Source organism: Haemorhous mexicanus, chromosome 7 (genome assembly GCF_027477595.1).
Source record: "Haemorhous mexicanus isolate bHaeMex1 chromosome 7, bHaeMex1.pri, whole genome shotgun sequence".
In the NCBI taxonomy this organism is placed as follows: domain Eukaryota; kingdom Metazoa; phylum Chordata; class Aves; order Passeriformes; family Fringillidae; genus Haemorhous; species Haemorhous mexicanus.
In genome coordinates, this window is record NC_082347.1 from 20,066,640 (window position 1) to 20,080,471 (window position 13,832).

General features: G+C 36.9%; 1 protein-coding gene across 16 annotated transcripts in view; it reads left to right on the forward strand.

Annotated features, from left to right (window-relative positions):
- KCNMA1 (potassium calcium-activated channel subfamily M alpha 1) overlaps nucleotides 1–13,832 on the forward strand; it is a 420,823-nt gene that overhangs the window by 292,417 nt on the left and 114,574 nt on the right. For all 16 annotated transcript variants that reach the window (XM_059851299.1, XM_059851302.1, XM_059851301.1 and 13 more), the window contains 4 exons: nucleotides 2,063–2,132; nucleotides 3,799–3,954; nucleotides 10,237–10,346; nucleotides 12,518–12,586. In XM_059851299.1, the coding sequence (XP_059707282.1) occupies nucleotides 2,063–2,132; nucleotides 3,799–3,954; nucleotides 10,237–10,346; nucleotides 12,518–12,586 (405 nt within the window). The remainder of the gene's footprint in view (nucleotides 1–2,062; nucleotides 2,133–3,798; nucleotides 3,955–10,236; nucleotides 10,347–12,517; nucleotides 12,587–13,832) is intronic.

The window sequence follows — 13,832 nt, forward strand, 5'->3', positions numbered from 1 at the left end:
AGAGGACAAATTAAAAGATCCTCACCAAAGTCCAGAGGTGAGAATACCTTAAATTCCTACCTCCGCTGTTTCATCTGTCTGCTTTAGTCTGTCAGAAGAGACACTTGGAGCACAGGCTTTGACACCCTTAGTCATTTTGCAGGAGCTAGGGTTTGAGTGTTCCTAGCTGAACACAGAGAGGAAAGGGAATGCAGTCAGGTTGTTGCAACAATACATGCATGAGTGCTTGCACGGCAGGGCTGTGTCAACGATGGGGCAGCAGCACCTTCAGCGCTTCATTCCTGCTGCTCCGTGGTGGAGCTGCTCCTGCAAGTAGTGCACTGCTCAGGGGATATCAAAGGGATAAACAAGTGAGTTGTCTCCTGCCCCCATCCTGCTTTTTTGACACTGAGGACCAATCGTTGCTTGTTTTGATTGACAAGGCATTTACAGCATTAGGAACCAGCAGATCTCCTCCTGCTTCCCCCTTGTAGTCTCTGGAGGGAGGAGATGAACTAGTCAGGAGATGGCAGCTAGAGTTACAACAAACCTAAGCCATTCCATTTTTTGTTTTGTTCATACAATCCTAGTTTTAATGAGACCAGTCTCCTTTTTAAAATTAAAATCTCAGCCAGTGATTGATTAAAATTCTCTAGTATTGGATTGGCCAGTGTTATAATCAGATTTTACTGGCTTGTCAGATGTTTGCATACTGTGTATTGAAGGAAGGGGAAAAATAAAAAAATGCTACTAAAGCTGCTCTTCTGGAAAACTACCACTGTGTGCAAGAGATGTAGCTATCTAAGAAAGACACAAGGCTAAAATACACCTAGTTTCATTTTGCAAACATTGTTTGAGTTGCAATGAAAGAAACTTTATTTTGACATTGATTGCATAAATACATAAAAAATATTCCAGTCGCAGATTGATACATTCTTAGTAGATTTAATACATTTGATGTAATAAAATGCAAAAATTTCAATGTAAGTGTGGAATTCTCTTGTGTTTTGTCACAATTTAATTTTTAAAAATTGAATGTTTAATTAAACGATTCAACATGAAATGAAAAATTAGAAGAAAGGCTTGTTAAAATAATGCAATTTTTTTACATTTCCTGTTCTAGGTTTGATATGCTAAAAAGTGCAAGCCAGACCAGTAGTTTACAAGATACATTCTACAAAACACCAATGAAAACACTTATGGCATTCAGTGTTATGAAACTGATGATTCCATAATAAGTCAGATATTTTTTTCATTGTCTTATCTTCTTTTTCTACCTTTAGGTTTTAAATACAGGACTTATTGTTTTTTGGTTGTTCCTCTCTTAATTTTGGCTCAATGCTTTTTTTATAGTACAATATCAATCCATGCATTTCTCAAACAATTTTCTTTCAAGCCACTTAAAATCTATACAGAGTTGGATCATTATCTTGGATTCATTAAGGAATTTAGAATGCAGAAAATGTGCAGATTATGAAAGTAGCCCCATGTTTTATAAATTCTGCATTCAGTTATCAGTTTTTATATTGATATTTGGATTAATCCATCAAAATTAAGATGAATTTGCATGTGTAACACAAAACCATTATTCAAGTTATTTAGACATGATGAATACCTACTAGCTATAAATAAATAATATGTGATGGGGCAGAAAATAATTTTTTCAGGCATTTATCATTGGGAAACTTGATCAAGTGTGATGATTCAAAGGGAAGAAAATAGTCACTGAGGATGAGAAGGATGTAACAGTTCCAACTGCATTATTTTCCTAATGGAATGAGCATCTGAATAGTGCTGCTCAAACAAGTCTCTTTTTCTGCAAACTCCATAAGGGCAAACTGAATATTTCCTGAGGCTTATTGCTCTAGTAGTAGGTGCTAATTCTTACCTCAGTTTGACTGTGTGTAAATATTTCAAAGGTCTGACATCAATCAGTTTGCTTTACAGGCAGATGAATGAGGGGGTACAGTTTTAATTGTGGGACTTGACAGCACGGTAAAAATAGAGGTATTTGGATGCATTATCCAAATAACCTATCATTGTTAAAAGTTATTTTAATAGGTTTTTTCCCCTTTCTTTTTAGAGTTATATCCATAAAGAATTATCATCCGAAGATAAGAATTATCACTCAGATGTTGCAGTACCACAATAAGGTAATGTGGGTGATGGCCAGTGTCTCTTCTCAGAGTTTTTTGCTGCATTGCATTGCTCATACATACTTTTTCCAGTCCCAGTAACAGCAAGCATTTTCTTTCCAAACTAAAACATCTTAATAAACCTTGTCATGTAGTCCAGTTACAAAGTAATTTTTTTTTATTTATATATGCGAGGGACTTTATCAAAATCTTGACATTTATGAGTTACCTAGGATCTAATTCTCAAAGCTACAGTGTCCATAGTTGTTATTGATTCCAGATGACCTTTCACCACTTCAGTTCTGTAAGTTTTGCTCCTATTGTCTTACTGGAGGTTATTGTGGTTTGTTGTTTTTTTATTCCAGCATGACCACGTAGACCTGAAATTGCCAAGCGGTACAAAATAGATAAATTTTCTTTTTTAATATAAAACATGGCCCAGTTGTGAGATTCACTACTAAGAATATTATGAAGTTCAAAATTATAAATCCATATTGGAAAGAAATGTGAAAAAAATTTTGTGGTAAATTTGTGACCCTTCAACACAATGAAGTCAATTTATTCAATCCTGAGATGAGGAAGTCCATAAACTGCTGACTAACAGGGTTAGGAAGGAAATATCAGATAACACAGTACTCATATGTGGCCTGCTTCTTTTATTAGCTCTGAAAGAATCAAACACTGCCCGGTGTTTGAGAAAAGGCATGACTGGGTGAACCTTCATTTGATGAAATACACAATAAATCTGGTACTAGGAAGGTTTGATAACAACTTCTTATACCTGTAACCTGTTGCTAGAACAAGAGCAACTACTGTTGCTTGTTTTATCCCTTTCCTGTGTGTTATGGAAGAAGCCTGTCTTTTTATAGAATAAAAGCAAGGAGTTTCTCTGCTTTAAAGAGCCGCAGAGGGGGAGGGTTTTTTGAATACAGCAGTTTGTTTGCTACTCCAATGGTTATGTCTTCAAGAACAGCTTTTATCAAAGTGCTGAACTGTGGAATTAGGAAGGGAAACAAGGAGGAAAGACTCTGTGCTTCCTTGTATCTACACAAACATAAAATCTACATGTTCTCATGTCAGGGAAAATCCAGCAGTTATGCCAGTACCTGAACAATATTTGTACTTATCTAAGTTATCAGTTTCAGTACTGCAGGCATGTCTTGCTCAGTTATTTTCTTCATTCTGTCCCTATAAACAGCATTCTTAGAAAAAAAGGTTTGATTTTTCACTGTCAAGTACTTTCTTCAAGGTGGAAGGAATGAAATAGAAAAGACAGAGGATGTTGTATACATTTTAAAACTCTAGTATCCTTTAAAGGCTGCAGCTTCACATAAGTTGTAATCTAAGTTGTGTTAGCTTCCTGTATATTATGTGTGTTCCTCATCAGTCAGATGGTGGCCCAAAAAGCTGTAAAAGGAATGTGCAGAAGGGAAGGAAAGCTTTACAATATTCTGCTTGTTCAGGTGTGAGGATGGATCTGACAGTGCCACAGCCAGCATGTCTTGAGAAGCGCAGCATTTTATCTGTAGTAGGTAAGAGTGGAACATTTCTCAGCATAGAACTAAGCTCTGAAGTGCCTCTGCCTACTCAGAAAAAATCAAGGTATTAATAGAGAAAATCATTCAGAACTGTCTTCTGTTTCTGGTTCTTCACCTGTGGGATATTTTGTTTGTTTGTTTTCCAGGCCCATCTACTAAATATCCCAAGCTGGAACTGGAAAGAAGGGGATGATGCAATCTGTCTTGCTGAGCTGAAGCTGGGTTTCATAGCCCAGAGCTGCCTGGCACCAGGCCTTTCCACCATGTTAGCCAACCTCTTCTCCATGAGGTCATTCATAAAGGTAATGCCTTTCTCATTAGAACATATTAGTCTGCAATTCAGCTTGTCAGAGACTGGAGTAGGGAACATGACTCAAATGTGAAACAGATAGAAGTTTTTGTAACACCAAAACAACCAGCACACACTTCCCTGCAAAAGTTTTTTGCAGAAAATTGGGCAATAAACCAGGTTCTATCAACTTGTGGTTTTTTTTTTTTTTTTAATTTTTATTCAGCAAGTGTCTGGCCTTTAAAATATTTTCTAAATCATCATCCATTTCCAGGGAGATATTTTTGGCAGCATTTTGTGTTTTTGCTTGATTTTAGACAAACCACATGTTTGTCTATTAGAAAAGTTGCTGCTGCTACAACAAAAATATGATTTATCTAAGTGCCATGTAGCAACAAAGTGCCAAGAAAAAGGACTGGTCATTTTTGTCTTTTACATCCAGAGACTAGTGGACCTCTGACTGTGAGTAAATAAGGAACATGTGTTACAGCTGAGGCCCAAACTTCCCACATCATTCATGTATTTGCTCCTCCTCCTTCTAAGAGCTCTTTTGGACTTAGATTGCAAAATTGTAACCCAGTTTTAGACTTCAGTGGCAGCTGTTCTGGTTCACTGGACCAAGGCCTCAGTTGCAGCAATCATTGCATCCTTCCTGGTGCATTTCAGGGACACTGATTCCAGACATAAAGGGTGGGCAGTTTCCAGTCTCACCAGTGTTCTTAATGGGATGGGAGACACTGGAGTGAAAGGTGGGCCATGGTCCACTTCAACTCCATTGTGCAAGTAAGCTAAAAATAAAAATACCCTCATGTCCTCAGATGAGAAAGCCAGAACTGTTCTCTTAGAGGTGCATATGTTGGTGCAGGACAGTGAGTCTTTGTTTACTTCTCATTAAGTCCTGATATTATTATGAAGGTATCCTTAGAAGACAGCAGGCTCCCATGAGAAATATTTCATTCTATTACATTTGATTTAAAAAGACCAGTTGTCAATATGGAAACAGGTCTGGGCTCTGCTCTTTTATTGCCTGCAGTTACAATAGCTTCATCTTTATTCACATTCTAAAGAAACCCAACTGAAAGAAACAAACAAACAAAAAAAGTCGTTTTACTTCAGCAAACCTGGAATCTGTCAGTGACTCTTCAGCATATTTCCAATTGGATATTAATCCTTTCTCTCTGTATCCCAGAAGAAAACTGTATGTTTTGTGAGCATCATTCTCCTTGCCAGGCAGTTTGGTCTCTCTCAGTCCTGCCTGCTGTGGTAACCCAAGACTCTCAGGAGTGTCAAACATTTGTGACAGTCACACTAATGTATGCCAGTTACTGGGGCAGACTTTTGTATGAACTTGGGCTCAGCAGCAGGGTTCATGTGAAAAGTTTGCTCAACTTCTGTCCTTCCAAAATCAGAAGGGGTCAATTTTCTCCTAAGGAGATCCAAATACATGGGTATCCTCAGAAGCCTCAGTCTGAAGTCAAGCTATTTTAATACTGAATTTAAAAATCAGTGAAAAAGTGGAGAGATTCACAAAATGATGAAGCGTACAAATATCTGACTGTGGGTTAACTGTACTAGAAATACACACATTTATGGCCTGGATTTTTATCTAAAAACTTTTAAAGTCAAAACCTGGATATGTAGAGGTACCATGTTTCCAAAAGTTGTATCTCACCACTTCTGCCATTATCTTAGCCAGCTATCTTTTCTTATTTTATAATACAGTTTTATAATAGTTCCAGTACAGTAGCAGATTAGATCTCATTAGATGATCAGTTTTAAGTGGAAGGCTCAGCTTTGCAAGGCGTTACTCAAATTACATTTGAATATTTCTCTGTACACAGAATAAGCATAAAAAAAGCAATACATTTGATTTGGGGGAAGGTGGTGTTGTCAGTTTTGCTCTTGTGTCAGAGTAGTTTGCAGACATACCTACACTTGTGTGACTTCAAATGTCACCTTCACATGGCACTGGGAGGAAAAAACACCATAAGAGAGTGCATTAAGATTGCAATACTCTATTAATACTGGTTAAAAAATTTTCTGCCACATAATTAAGAGTGAATTGTCTAAGCAAGTAAAATACACATCTTCACATCCAAAGATCTTTGACTAATTCAAAATCTGAAGCCAAATAGAAGTACAAGAATTGAGACACATTTCTTTATGTGACTCTAACCCTATTGGTGATAACAAAAGGTTTGCTTATTTAGCTGAAAGGATGATCTTTTTCATGTCTGTCTCATCTAAAAGCTTGAAAAAGAAAACTTACTAAATAGTGGCCGTGAATCATCAGTGCATTGTAGGAGAGCAGCTACATTGATTAGAAATGCTGAAGAGAACTCTATTGAAGAGAAATATGTCCATTCCCTAAAATAACTTTCACCCCTTTTCATTCAGAGCATTCACTTTAAGTGCTGTCAGACCTTCATAAATTCCTTAGGTAAACACTATTAGTGGAGTCTCTCACCAGTCAGGAGATTGCCAGGAAAATGTATGGAAACTTCTGTGTTTTTTAATGAAAGCTTGAAATGTGGTTTGTTCCGCCCCCATAGCGTGATTAGAAAGTGATTTAATGTGCCATAAATGTTTGGTCAGTCAAACACAAATGAACATGATTGATGGTGACATTGCACACATTTAACTCATTATGGGTTACTTTACAGCAAAATTATTTGTGTAAACAGTCTGCTCAGTGTTAGAAGTAAAACAAACTAAGAAACCTCAAAATATTATGTTTGTTCCTAATATTTTCCTTTTGGTTTTAGCAATGTAATATCATACAGAATCCTTTATATTCTTTTTGGCACCAAACTGAAGAAAAAGGAAATCAGCTCAAAAAGATTAATATTCTGTAAACACTTTAAGACAGATAGATTGCACCAAACTATAAGCTAAGGGAAAAAAAACCCACATAACTTTACACCTGTAAACTGTATTTTAATAATCCAATCTTCTTATAACATAGACTGTTACTGTTGTATTAAAAAAGGAATTTGGACTCTTTATTAACTTGCACAGTCTGAGAAAAAGATGGAAATACTGTACTGCAAGTTCTGTATTGTTTGAATTAGCAAGTGCATACCAGAAGTCTGTCTGTATGAAAAACATTGCAAAAACCAGATACATGGAGTAATAGGCAGAAGTGATTAAGTTTTGTGCAGGGCAATCCTACAGACCAGTCTACAACCTACAAGCCAAGTTAGTGTTGTTGTGTAAATTAATAAAATGTGGAATGTGGTAGTCAAGTGTCACACAAGTCCACAGCCAAATTAGTTTTGTCTTTGGTCTATAGGTAAGGCAGCCCATACACCTCATTCCAAATATCAAAATTATCTAGAGCTCTCTCTATTATCCTGGAAGCTGTTTTGAGAGCAGGAGTATTTTGTGGGCTCTTTCAGCAGCTTTTGCTCACACCTCTGCAGATGCAATGCCCCCTTTACATTCCTTTATAGTCCAGGCTGAAGGAGAGACATAGTAAAGCCACACAGATTTACGTCAGTTGGGTGCTTACCTACACTGATGGAACACATCAACTTGTTTGCTCTTTATTTTTGACCACCTAGGCAGCTTTGGAATATTTCATTTTCTTCTGACAATACTAATGGCTGTGCTTACAGGAGCTACATCACTTTTTCATATCTGTGTCACCATGTCTCACTAGGAATTGATTGTATTATGTAAATATATTTGCTGGTAACTATATTGTATCCATGTATAGGATAGAGGAGAGCAGAGGAGTATCGTGACTTAAGAAAAGATTCAGATGAAAAGTACATTTCTTCTTTTGGATTGCACAATGTAATTTTCCAGCTATTCTTCATATAGGCTATTGAAGCAGTGGCTAATTTGTTTTATGACTATCAGGAGACAGAATTGTAGTGTGACTTAGTCAGGGAGAGATAATAATGTTTGCAGTACTAGAGAGGAATCAGGAAGATACAGGTTGAAGTTGTTTTGGTAGTGTGGCCCATTCTGGATCAGTTCCATCAGTTACCTAAACTTTAAAATATCATCACAAAGTCTTAAGTAGTGAAGAGCATAAAGTAAAGTATTTTTCTTCACAAAAGATACCAGGCAGGGGGCCAGCTGTCTCTTTGAAGTCACTGGGAAAATGTCATGGTTCAGGTGGAGATAAAACAGAAAGATCATCTTTAGTCAACTGTTGCAATCATCTCATAATATTTTATAGCATCTCAAATATGAGCAGTTCTTTAAATTCTATAATCAACATTTTGTGGTATCCTAACAGATCATATCTTAAACACTCCAATCACTTAAGGAAGTTTAATGTAACACTAACTGGTATCTATGGAAGTTGATCATTGAATTGGGAATGTTTGGTTTTCTCCAATCCTTTCTTGGTCCTTGACTCAGGGTGAGTGCTTAACTGTAGGCTGATCTGGAGTTCCTTCCTCCAAATCAAAACCATCTGCCTAAAGAAAAGAAAGCAAGGAAAGAAAGTCAAAAGGGAGATATGCAATGTATTTGTATATTTTTTTCCAACCCCAGGTGGTGACAATGTAAGAAAAAGCCACAAAATAGACCAAAAGTTACAAACCTGCCCTTGCTATCTTTAGTCTTAGTTTTTTACTGAGCCTGGACTTTATCTCTCTTCTGTATATGGAGTTGCTGATCAGCAACATTTGCAAGCTTCCTATAAATAAAAGGGTCATAAAAAATGTGATATGGCTTCTCTGTGTGGGGTGGGGAATAACACAATGCAAATCCCTTTTACCATCCCACATGGCCTCTGAATGGTGAAACAATTTCTGTGGAAGAAATTTCTCCTGATTGTTTGCAGCCCACTTGTCAGGCTGTATATGATTTGGAACATCTCCATAATGCAATTTATTCTTTCAGTCGTTTACATCTCCAGAACTAAAGTAACTGATTACTTGGCAGCCTGTCAACAGGAGGAGGGAATAAAACAACAACAACAAAAAACCAACCAAAAAACCAAAACCAACCAACCAAACAAAAAAGGCAAAACCCAAACAAATTAAAAAAAAAAAACCCTAGACCCCACAAAAACACCCCAAAGAAAAAAAGAAAAGAGGAAAAAAATCGTTGTAACTTATATTTCACCTGGTTTTTTAACAAGTTTCCATCCTCCTGTTCTTTAGAGCATTTTTTTGAAAGAGTGCCTTTTGGCTAGTTCAACATGAGAAACAGACTGACAAATCCCAAATTAATAATCAGCCTGTGGAATAAAAATGCAAACTTATCTAAAATACTCTGTTAAGTCCTGTCAGAATATCCTTGGAATACAGAAATTTGAAAACCTGAAAGTTTTTGGTCCGAGACAATCATAGAATCACAGAATATTTTGAGTTTGAAGGGACTGACAAGGATCATTGAGTCTGACTCCTGACCTTGTTCAGGACGCCCCAGGAGTCACACCCTGTGCCTGAGAGCTTTGTCCAAACACTGCTCGAGCTCTGTCAGGCTGGTGCTGTGACCCCTGCTCTGGGGAGCTGTTCCAGTGCCCAGACACCCTCTGGTGAAGAACCTTTTCCTGATATCCTATTCCTCCCCTGAGATAGAGGCTGTTCAGCCTGGAGAAGAGAGGATTGTGTGGAGACCTTGTAGAAATCTTGCAGTATCTGAAGGGTGCTGCAGAGAAGCCAGAGGGGGATTCTTTGTTATGAACTGTAGTGAAAGGACAAGGAGTAACAGGTAAACACTTAAAGGAGAGATTTAGGCTAGCTATTTGGAAGGAATTCTTTACTGTGAGAGTAGTTAAACACTGGAATAGATTGCCCAGGGAGTTTGTGGATGCCCCAGTTTGGGCAGTGTTGAAGGCCAGGTTGGATAAGGCCTTTAGCAACCTTATCTAGGTTAACAACCTTATCTTATAAGGCCTTTATCAACCTTATCTGGTCTAGTGAGAGCTGTCCTTCCCATGGCAGGAAGGCGATCTTTTAGGTCCTTACCAACCCTTAAAATTCTTTGATTCTACTATTTTTGAAAGAAAAACTTGGGAAACTTTTTTCCTCATGCTCTCTCCAACTTTATTTCACCCCATGCTCAGTGTGCTTGATAAGAATTCAGTGTATTATTTGCATTTTTTTTTTTTTTTTGCATATGATACTTGACTTACTGACTACAGGGACTTTGTTTTGGGTTTTTTTTTCCAGCATTCTAGAAAATCCCTTACAAATAAGCGATGTTAATTGCCATGACAGTGTACTGACTTATGTGTTAAAATCTGATTCATGTTCAAGCAAGTGTTTGTAAGTTTCAAAGAAAGCTGTGATTTTTACTCAGAACTCTGCATCTGTTTCTTTGGTTTTAGATTGAGGAGGATACGTGGCAGAAATACTACCTGGAAGGAGTTGCAAATGAAATGTATACAGAGTATCTGTCTAGTGCCTTTGTGGGTTTGTCCTTCCCTGCAGTTTGTGAGTAAGTAGAAATACATTTAATATACAGAAATATTTACCTTTTATAAGAGAAATCTAATTTTTTTTGAATGAGACCTTTTCACTCTGCTAAAGTCTTAATGTTGCTGCTTTAGATGGTGTCTAATAAAGTAAACATTAAAGCAATCACTGCATGGAAGTATCTGAAACATTGTAATGCCTGGTAATTAAGGGATTGTAAATGAAAGAATAAATGTTTTTGGTCTTGAACAAACTCATCAGCAATCTTTTTTAATTGAATTATTTACTCATAAGCCCTATCCTGTTATTTTTCTAATGATTCCCATTTTTTGAATAGTTGTAGTCAAGATGATCATCTTGGCTTGTGTTCCATGCCAAGGAAACTGTTCATTAATTTAAACAGATTTCACATAGTCATATAAGCAGCGTGGCACCCAGAGCTCTATGGAAGTGGTTTCAAACCACTTGCAACAAGTAAAATATGTGAGAGAAAAGATATGTCTGTTCAGTTATGAGAAAGGAGCACATAGTACATAACCATAGTGCAAGCCATGTGACAGCTTCATTTCTGGACACTGAAAAATGCTTAGCCTAGGAAGAGTCTGTGAATGAGAGATTTGCATGCGTAAGGTTTGTATAAGTACTCTGTCTACATAATCAGGTTAGTTTAGCATACTCATATTTCCTCTTTGCTCCATTCTTAGTGGAGGAAATAGATGAAGAAGTAAAATACAATCTCGTATGTAAAGCAGGATGAGTATGGTTCTACTCTAGGTTTCCCACTTTTCCCAATTTTAACAGGAGCAAAAACATGACATAAAAATTTGGGTAGACAACTGTTAGGCAAATATTATTCATTTAGAAATTGTCTAGGATGTAGCTATGACAGAGCCCAGTCTTCAATTTGCTGGTAAAGTTAAGGGGTTCTTAATCTATCCTTCTACTGTGTCAGCCAAACTCTGCTGAGTTTACTGAGGGGAAAATTTTTTTACTATAGGTACAAAAATTTGTGATTCATTGAAACAGGAAATCTCACAGCATAATTCAGAAAAGTGTGTTATATTCAGAATGAATGGTAGTTTGTGCTGTTAGCACTAGCTGCTATAATGAAAATTAAATCTCCACACCAAACCATTTTCAAATATGTCAAGTTTCTATATGAGTTTGTAGGAAGATGTGACTGAGACTGTATTTGACATAAAGCTGACATTCATTTTATCTCTGCTGGTAGAATGAAGATAAAATAATCAATAAAGAAAAGGGTGCTTATTGAGATTTAGAAACATGTCTAAATTTTGGACCTCTCCTCAAGCACTTTAATTAATGAGTTTAGTGCAGAGGTATTCTCATTAATGTAAGAATTGACTTCTCAATTTCCAGAACCAAAGGACAAGGACAGCAAAATGTCCATTGCATTGGTTTGTGAAGAGGAAATTGAATCAGGGTATAGTCTTAGTGTGTTCAGCCACCTATGAAATATACAGACTTTGAGAACAGGTTTTGTAGTGTAGCTTTTAAAATTCATGCAGTCGATGACATTTTAAAAGTCTGAAATTAAATGAAATGTTCTGCTTCCTCAGGTTATTTGTCATAAATGCAATCTAGGAGTCTGATTCATTTGTAAATAGGCTTCCATACAGTCTGGGTAGCAAAGAGTCTGCAGAGACAGTGAGGAAGGGGCGCTCAATATTGCTGAAGAATTTCCAGCTTCTGATGTTGACACTAGGGTGAAGAATTAAGCCCCACAAAAAGTAAAAGAAACATACAATCGTATGTTTCTTACTTAAAGCCACAGGAATTAGATGGAAACAGAAGTTAATATCAGTCTGCAAGTTCTGTTTATAACTCCACTTGTGTGTACTGTGTGAACATATTCCAACAATATATTTTCTGTACGTGAATGTAGCTCCTAAAGTTCCGTGCCCTTGGATATTGCTGGACCAGATGTGGATGATGTTGTTTGAAGATAAACTAACCAATCTGTCTCCCACTAGTGCAGAGCCTTCTATTATTTAGTAACATAAGGCTAACCTTCCCCCAGGTTCTAGGCCTACCACTTCTACCCCAAAATGTTCCTCCTGAGGCCAGCAAACCTCTGCATTGACACTGAGCCCTGCAGTGGGAGCAGCCCCCTGTCCATGTGTGATGTTGCTTGTGGGAAGGGACTGACTCCTGCCTCTTCTCTTGCTGCAGGCTGGTGTTTGCCAAGCTGAAGCTCCTGATGATAGCCATAGAATACAAGTCGGAGAAGCGCGAGAGCAGGTACGTCCTGCGGCACCGCCTCTGGAAGTGCTCCAGGCACTGGCAGGAATTGTGCTGCTTTTATTTTTTTTCCAGAATGAACACAGCTGTTCTTTGAAACACTTCAGAATGTAACTAGCATGCCATCGCATTGCAGCGTAGCACATAGGACTGAAAGGGACTTACTTCTGCCCTCTTCCTCCCTAAAAGTAACCCGAGTCAGAATGTTTAGTAAAAAGTGCAGTAGTACATGTGTCTCATCTCCAGGAGGGATTTTACTTATGAAAAAGCTTACAATTTTTGTGTTTATAGCATATCACTTTTAATCAGAGGTCCAGCATACACTACTGAAAACAGAAAAGTGGAAAACAGATGTGATATCAAAATTCATTATGGCTATGTGTATTTTCAAAATACAAATTTCATTTAAATTAGTTTGAGAGAACCAATTTAGATATGATACAGGATAAACAAATAGAGGGTAAACATAATATTTAAATAAAATTTAAATATCTGTTCTGACTAAACTTACATGAATAACATCATGAAACTGGAAAAGATTAATTTAGCCTTGACATTACCAATTGGCTGGCTTTTTTCATTAACAAAAAAGAAAAAAAAAGTCATTCATAGTACAGATTCACAGATGGGAAGTGTTTCTTGCATTTTTGTTTTTGTGCAAAGGTTCATAGAAACATGATTGAACATTGGAGTCAATCTTCCATCACCTTGTCCATTAATGTTTTAAACAATATTCATTTTTATGTAATAAAGATGTTATAAATGTTCTCTGCAACATGTGGAGAGTCATATAAAAAAATATGACAATACTGACTCTGAGAGGAATTTGATTTTCCTTTTTCACAGCTACATTTTGTACTGCTGTAGTAGACCTGAAGTGATACATAGTAGTTCATCTTCTTATTGGCCACTAATTACCATTCTGTGGCCAAAGGGCACTTTGAGGACAATTGCTTCTTCTCACAGGAGAACCAATTCTATCAATTGAACTCATTCTACACTTTCTGGGGTTTTGAAAGTTTAGTACTTAGTGTTAACTTTCATAATTTTTCTTTATTTAAAAAAAAATCTATAAAACCTATGTTAGATATTTGACATGGAAAAAGCAGTGTTGCAACTATTTATGAGTATTTCCATGCCCTATAGTTGATTTTGCTGGATTCTTTCATATGTTATAAAATGAAATGTGAAGTGCTGTATGTACTATTGAATATAATTTTTGTTCACACTATGCTGATTAGGAAAT